At 43.0% G+C, this 7,760-nt stretch overlaps 1 protein-coding gene across 1 annotated transcript; it reads right to left on the reverse strand.

Annotated features, from left to right (window-relative positions):
- On the reverse strand, nucleotides 1-7,410 carry ddx23 (DEAD (Asp-Glu-Ala-Asp) box polypeptide 23). The gene is made up of 17 exons (XM_080014871.1): nucleotides 7,335-7,410; nucleotides 6,724-6,881; nucleotides 6,448-6,567; nucleotides 6,172-6,256; nucleotides 5,906-5,971; nucleotides 5,667-5,805; nucleotides 5,428-5,561; nucleotides 5,219-5,331; nucleotides 4,959-5,102; nucleotides 4,583-4,808; nucleotides 4,260-4,405; nucleotides 2,805-2,982; nucleotides 2,374-2,616; nucleotides 2,106-2,257; nucleotides 1,902-2,010; nucleotides 1,635-1,809; nucleotides 1-940 (listed from the first exon to the last, which is right to left on the reverse strand). The coding sequence occupies exons 2-17, from the start codon at nucleotides 6,879-6,881 to the stop codon at nucleotides 717-719; spliced, it is 2,412 nt and encodes an 803-aa protein (XP_079870997.1). The 5' UTR covers nucleotides 7,335-7,410; the 3' UTR covers nucleotides 1-716.
- Between the last annotated feature and the right edge of the window lie 350 nt (nucleotides 7,411-7,760).

Here is a 7,760-nt window from a genome sequence, read left to right on the forward strand (position 1 = left end):
TCCACTTTGCTGTCACTGACTTCATATAATGTAACCACACTTCATTTAATGCGATGCACCGCTCCTCACATCAGTGAGAGGAACGGGGCATCTCAATGAACACAAGGAGAAGCATCGAACTGATCCAAAATATTGTCTATCTGTCCCTGACATACAATTTGAATTGGTCTCATTTAGCAACATTAAAAAGTCTCGAAACTCAAAACAGGAGGATAAAAAAAAAATTTAAAAGTTAAAAAAAAAAAAGACATTGCTACCACCTGTTCATCATTACACGTTTGCTGGTATTTATAACATTTGATGATTAACTGTCTACAGATGGAAAGTATTCAGTTTGGGTTCAACTCTTTCACCTCCAGGGCTGACAATGAGGCCATTATGGGATTTGCACAATGCACAGCGATGCATTCTAAACAGACGGCTCAATGTATAATCGCCATAAAGGAATACTACGTTGTCACTACTGATCCAAATCATTTTTTCCATCAAGCCCCAAACAAATTTCCATGAATGTGCCTCAGCATGTCCAAGTGCAGAGACACAGAGGAAACAAGGAAATGAAGTGCGAAACAGGCTATGCAACCAAAAGACCAAATGCAGAGTTTGGAACAGAGAAACATTGACGTCGCTGCGTGGACATAAAGGGACTCGATGAGAAGTCCAGCTCGTGTTCTGGCTGAATGGTCCGACAGGTACAAAAGGGAGCTCCGCCCACGTTAGGCGAAGATGGTCTCCTCCCTCCTCTTCTTGGTCAGGATGGTGCCGGGCTTGTGCTGGGCATCGGGGTGGTTGGTCAGCTCCGGGGGGCACGTGGACACAGGGCTCTCCAGGATGGCCTGCTTCAAGTCGTAGAACACCGAGGAGTCCTCTTTGGTGAGGAAGGTCAGCGCAATACCGCTCTTACCAGCGCGACCCGTACGACCAATACGATGGATGTAGTCTGCGGCGGAAGGAAGGAGGAGAATTTGAATTAGTCACCTGCTTAAAGAAATAGCTCATTTAGCTCATAGTAAATCTCTTCTTAGTGGAGTTCTAGTTGTGATTATGTGGTACCACTGCACCTGTGTTGCTTTTTACTACAAATTATTAAGATAACACTTTATTAATCCCCGGGAGGAATTCAGGTATTATACATCATACATTTTACAACACAGTATTTTTAGTTCTATGCTGAGACTTTTAAATTTCCCCAAAGGGGATTAATAAAGTACCATCTTATGTTGCCACAGTATTAAAAGGTCCTTTTGGATGAGAGCTTCAAACAAACATCACTTTATAAATACACATTTATAAATTAATTATATTACACTAATTGATTTAAAACATACATTTAATTGAAGAATAACTAATTGATATTTAAAAAAAAATAATAATAAGTTGTTTGTAACGGCTTTAACTTCTTACATGTTGGCCAAGGAAAGACACATTGAGTTTTGACATGTACGTGTGTGTGTGTGTGTGTGTGTGTGTGTGTGTGTGTGTGTGTGTGTGTGTGTGTGTGTGTGTGTGTGTATGTATGTATGTATGTATGTATGTATGTATGTATGTATGTATGTATGTATATATATATATATATATATATATATATATATATATATATATATATATTAAAAAAAATATATATCTCCTCTTACCTTCAATGTTCTTGGCCATGTCGTAATTGAGCACCATCGAGACGTCCTGGATATCAATACCTCGACCGGCCACATCTGTGGCCACAAGGATGTCTTTGGCTCCGGCCTTCAGGTTGGACAGAGCAAACTCTCTCTGCTCCTGGCCCTTACCGCCGTGCAGCGTGCAGGCATTGTACTGGATAACAAAAGGACAGCATTAGGTTTCCACGCCCAGGAAGACAATTCCTTCATAGAAGTCAGATGCATTTGCATGTTTTCAGGACTTACTCCCATCTTCTCCAGTGACTTGGCCAGCACGTCGCAACCCTTCTTCTGGTTGACGAAGATGATGATAGGAGGTTCAAAGCCACGTGACAACGTCTCAAGGAGCCTCTTCCTGTAAAGCACAACATTGAAAAGACATTGTCAGCGGCAATGTAACAAGATTTTAATAAAAAAAAATATATATATTGTTTGTGATTTGTTTCATACCTCTTCTCTCCTTCAGACATGAGCATCACCTTCTGCTCGACTCTTTCGTGAGGTTTGCCGGCAGAGCCGATGTACACCACAGCTGGACGCCTCAGGTAGGTTCTGGCCAGCCTCTCCACAGCTGGAGGCATGGTAGCTGTGAACATGACCGTCTGCAGGACAGCATTTTAAAAGAGTTTGTAACCAAGACAAGCAAAAACAAACAAAAAAAAAAAAAAAACCTCAATTTGCAAGATTATCGTTGCCTCTGGGAGAAAATTCCACCTACTTGTCTGTATTTGTGTTTGCCGGATTCAAAGTTCATCATCATTTTCTCAGGGTCTTCAGCCTCGTCGGTGTCTGGCTTCTGATTGGTCACTGGGATGTACTCCAGGATCTTCTGGACGTCAGGCTCGAAGCCCATGTCAATCATGCGATCAGCCTCATCGAGGACCACGTAGGTACAGCGGCCCAGCACCAGGTAGCGGTTCTCCAGCACATCGATCAGACGACCAGGGGTGGCGATGACAATCTGAGGAGGAGAACATGACATTGGTGTAAGTCAGTCAATTGTGTGTGTTCATATCTCTGAAATGTCTGCCTTCTTAGTATAATTGAATTGTTGTTGTTCCAGAAAACACTCTGGTAGCTTTAAACCAGAGGATGCTCTATCGCAACAGGAAACACTAGAGTATGTCCTTCATGCCAAGGGTGTCTCACTTCACAGCCCATCCTCAGACGGAAGCCCTGGTCCTCTCTGGAGATTCCTCCGATCACGGCAACAGTGCGTATGCCCAGAGGTTTGCCGAACTTCAGGGTCTCCTCCTCTATCTGCTGGGCCAACTCACGAGTCGGGGCGAGGATCACAGCATACGGACCCTGGTCAGAGTCCTCAATTCTGTGTGAACACATCCGAAAGATGGAGGATCAGGGAATCTGAAGTTATAAAATTATATTTACGTGGGATCGTTTTAATGATGTTTTGAGCAAAAATTTAAGACCAATTTTACATTTCTGCATGAGCAAATATAAATTAAATTTGAGTTTACTTAAAGTGTAAAATGCATTTAAAAGCCTCATCCACACGTTTATGGGTATTACTTAAAAACATAGTATTTGCTCTGCGCTTTGGCCTCCCGTCCACACCCAAACAGGGTTTCAGGTCACTGAAAATTAAGCTTTTTAAAAACTCCTTCCAGTGTGGAGATTTGTCAAACCTTACTTTTCTGCATTTCTTCGTGAAACTGAGGTTTTTACGCCAGACGATGACGTCATGACCTCGATTTACACATGTGCAATTGTGGTGCCATACATTGAGCATGCGCCAGAAACCTACAAACAAGGGTGGACTACCAGTGTTTACGTGCGGCTAGTACTGCTAGGTTTAATGTAGGGTGAGCACATTTTCAAACCCCCAAACCGGGATCAAAGTGCAGCGCACGTTCATGCACGTGCACACGTCATATCTGTCAACCCTGTCTTCCCCTGGGATGCTCCCGTAGTTTACCACTCTTTCCCGCTGTCTTCCCATTTTATTTTTTCCCGTTTCCGTAAATATCCTGTATTTTTAACCTTTCTAAAAAAATAAAATAATTTATTATTAATAATTTGATTACATGTTTAGAGGTCAGCTTAGCACTACTTCATCATTACACTGCCGTGTGGACGCGTATAAGTACACAGCGCCCAATAGTTCACAACCACGTCTCCGTCTGCAGTTCAAAGTACGCCATGCTGTGTTGTTGTTGTATTTGCCGCTCAAGAAGAAGCCCATCAATGTGCACACTCTCAATGTTCTTCTGTGGTGTTTGACCTGTATCGCCTTCCACTGGCCTGGCATGCTTATGCGAGCGTTTTCAATCGTTTTTCCGTTCTCCAACTGACTGATGTCACACAGGTGACACTGCTTGGATCTCTGGGAAGTGGACCCAAACAGGCTTTTCGCCATAGAAGCCGCCAAAAACAACAAAACAGAAATCTTCGAGATTTCCATTTTAATTTATCAATGCTATTTTGAGCCTTACTTTTGCTTAAATAATACTTTTTCAGACTTTCTAATGACCCCTGGATATGTCAAGATCATCACAGGTTTTAACTTAATTATGCTAGCGTAAGATGTGGAAAACAACCCCTATGTGGAAAAATAGAATGTGATTGTTGATGAGGTTATCCTACCTGTCGATCTTTGGCAGGGTGGTGATCCAGACCAGCAGGGGAATGAGGAAAGCAGCTGTTTTACCGCTACCGGTCTCGGCCACACCAATAATGTCACGGTTCTGCAGGCCAATGGGAATGGCCTGTCTCTGGATTGGTGTGGGATCCTGGATTCAGAAAAAAAGTGGATGAACCAAATCGTGAGAAATTTTACAGTTTGGTGATAACTGTGGTAAAGAAAAGTGGACGTATAATATCTGTATTATACAAATAATTGTCAAATATTATGCATAATTGATATAACCCTGAATTTTCAAAGTTATATGGCAACCATTAAAGCCAACCTTGTAGCCACACTTGTCGATGACTTCCAGGATGTGCGGGGGCAGTGTGTACTCCTTCCAGTTCCTGATGGGGTTAGGGATCTTGCCTCCCTTGGTGGTGATGCTGTAGTCCTCTCTGAAGATTCGCCAGTCCCTGTCAGTCATCTCATCCAGCTTCTTCTGAGACCAGTGTCTGTCATCCCAGCGCTGCTTGGCCTCCTTCTTACGTACCTTCTTCAGTCGTGTCCTGGAGGGGGAAAATGGAAGGTTAAAGGACGGTGAAGGAAACTACTAAGAAGATTAAATGGACTAGTAAAGTGGGCAGGGTGGCTGTCGTTTCTAGGCCTTGATTTTAAAACACCAGACAGATAATTTCTGTGATATAGGCATTACTCACTCTTCCTGCTCCTTCTCCTCCATCGTACGTCTCTTCTCCATCAGGTCACCGTAAAAACGAGATTGCTCTCTTTTTTGCTGCTTCAGATCAATGCCAGCTATGAAGCCTCGTCCATAAAGCTGCACATGATGCTTCTCTTTGTAACTGTAAAAGAAACAGGGGATATTAGGTTGGTTAAAGTTTATTCTTGCGACATCAGCAACAGCCTTCCAAGAATTTAACCAGTAAATGTAAACATGGCGCCGTGCAGGGTAACTCACATCGGGTTGTAGTCGATCGAAGTGTCTTCAGAAGCGTCCCACTCAAAGACAAACTTCCTGTCGTTCAGGTGCCGTGTGCGTCTGCGTTTTTTGAGGCCGCCCAGGTAGCGTTCCTGACCAAATTATATGCATCTTAGCAGGGACGCACAAGGACAACTTTTTCCATTACATTGGATCTGAGCAAGCAAGGGATTTCTCTGAAAACTAACCTTGATTGCTTGGAGCTCTTTGCCTTTATCTTTCTCCTCTCTAATCTTTTGTCGTCCGTCATCCTCTTCATTTCCATTGCTCTCCCGCTCCATCCGTTCTCGCCGCTCCCGTCTGTCCCTTTCTTGTGGGTCCTCTGTGGCACACAGATTCTCAGTCAAGATAAGTTGTCTTCTTAACAAAGGGACAGATTATCTTTAACTAAATCTAACAATGACAGGCCAAAGGCCACACTACCCACCCATCATTTTTCTTCCAATTTCTTGGAACATCCTTCTCTTTTTCCTCTCATCATCCAGCAGCTTCTTCCTATCTTCTGTCTGCAGTTCTCTTCGCTTAATAGCCTCTGCCTCGCGCTCTGCCTTTGACAGAAACTTGGGCTGAGGAGGAGAAAAAGAGAAGGAGTGAGATGAATCTTGTCTTGAAAAAAAAGTGGTAGATAAACTACATATTGGCAAAATGTCTCCTCTTAAAACTCACCTTTGACTCTGCTTCCTCCTCAGCCCTCTTCTTGGCTAAAAGCTCTTCCAGAGAGAGTGGTTGGGCCTAACAGGAATCAACAAAAGACAAGCATTTCAAATAACATTCATAGAGCTATTTGATAATCAGTACAAAATAATCACAACATTTATGCCCAATGACAATATTAGGAATAATAAAATCCAATATGGTCTCACATCCCGGCATAGATAGATATCGATACATCATCCAGCTCCACATGAAATATTCCGCTCAACCCTTTATACCTTATCTTTCTTCTTTTTATCTTCTTCATCATCTTCTGTTTTTATGTCCTTCTCCTTCTTTAGCCTGGACTTTGGTGATGTACTCCTTCATTTAAATATTAGAGAAAAAGTGTTCAGAACAATGTCATGAAAATATTAATGCAACAATAACTTAACTACGTTGCTAATGCCAAAACTCTAATATAAGTTTACGGCTCAAATTACTTTACGACACGTTCCAGGCACACAAAGCACTTTGGGCCTCGGCTTTACAGCAATCAGATTATGTCTACAGACCTAGACTTTTTGCCACGATCCTTGTCACGTCTGTGGCTATCCTTATCTCTGTCCTTACGGCTTCGTTCTCGGTCTCTGTCACGCTCCTTGTCCCTCTCTTTGTCTTTCAACCGCCGGTCTCTGTAGAGAACAACAGACAAGGCACACGCAAATACATGCACATAAATACCATCAACAAATGGATAGGTGGAAGCTTGGAGAATTTAAACATCTCTAATACAATGTCCCCAACAGGAAGCCTAACAGTCTGAACCTAATTGGATCAATTCAGCAAACCTTTCTGGTGATTTGGAGCGGTTACGTTCACGGGAGCGATGTCGCTTGCGGGAAGGAGAGGCTTTCCTATCTCGTTCTCGAGAATGACTGGGTTTTTTCTCTCGGTCCTTTGTCCCCGAGGGCTCAGCATCTTTCTTGTCAGCAGAGTCGCCAGCCATCTGAGGGTTCAAAGCGAGATCGTTCTTAATGGCTGAAATCGCCTCAAAAACAACACTGCACTTGGGCAGACTTAACAGCGTGTCCGTTGAGGTCATGTTTTGCTAGAAGTGTATGCGACCCAGGGGTCTGCATGAGAGATTTCTGGACAAACGCCATCGTTGTTATTTTTAGGTTAAGTATTATTGAAGTATCATCGCGTGTATTAGTCTACGGGTTTTTAAAGCACCCGAAATGTTGCACAGTGGGAGACTTAAATACCAAACCTAACTCATTCAAACTTGACGCCACCTGCAAGTGCTCGTCGTTAGCTAACACGTTAGCAAGCTAGTTGCATTGAATTCGCCAAAGCGACCAAGAATGCTTCAGAAAACATATACTATAGCACAACAATGTTCAGAGAAATACGAATAAATATATTTATATATATATATATAAAACGAACGGGAGCATACCGTATCAATGTATCAACAAACAAATGCGATTTGTGTTCGTCTCAAGGAATCGCCATATTGCCAGACATGAGCGGACACGACTCGGTACTTATGGGATTTGTAGTTCTAGGGACACCAACAGAGCTGATGTCGAGTTACTCAGAAAACTACACTTCCCGTCAACGGAACCGCGTCGCTAGGAAAGCCCCACATTGTTTTGGCTATGGACGCCTAAATGCCTGTCCAAAATCCTAACTGTTATACCCCCTTTCAGGCACAAGGTGGCAAACTAAATATTCTATTTTCCACTTGGGTTAAATATCTATTTCAAACTGTGACAGGAGACAGAAGTGTTTCTTTACATTCTCTCCGCGCCGCTTTGCTGCTACTGCTCGGTTGAAGCCTGTCAGAGAGGTGCATTTGGATGTCATTCACACACTTTTTGCA

Source organism: Zeus faber (assembly GCF_960531495.2).
Source record: "Zeus faber genome assembly, chromosome: 15".
Classification (NCBI taxonomy): Eukaryota; Metazoa; Chordata; class Actinopteri; order Zeiformes; family Zeidae; genus Zeus; species Zeus faber.

Coding starts and splice junctions, on each gene's coding strand:
- ddx23 (XM_080014871.1), bottom strand. CDS start 6,881: ATGGCTGGCGACTCTGCTGACAAGAAAGATGCTGAGCCCTCGGGGACA. Junction 6,568..6,723: donor CGCTCCAAATCACCAGAAAG/GTTTGCTGAATT, acceptor TGTTCTCTACAG/AGACCGGCGGTTGAAAGACA. Junction 2,011..2,105: donor ATGTCTGAAGGAGAGAAGAG/GTATGAAACAAA, acceptor TGTGCTTTACAG/GAAGAGGCTCCTTGAGACGT.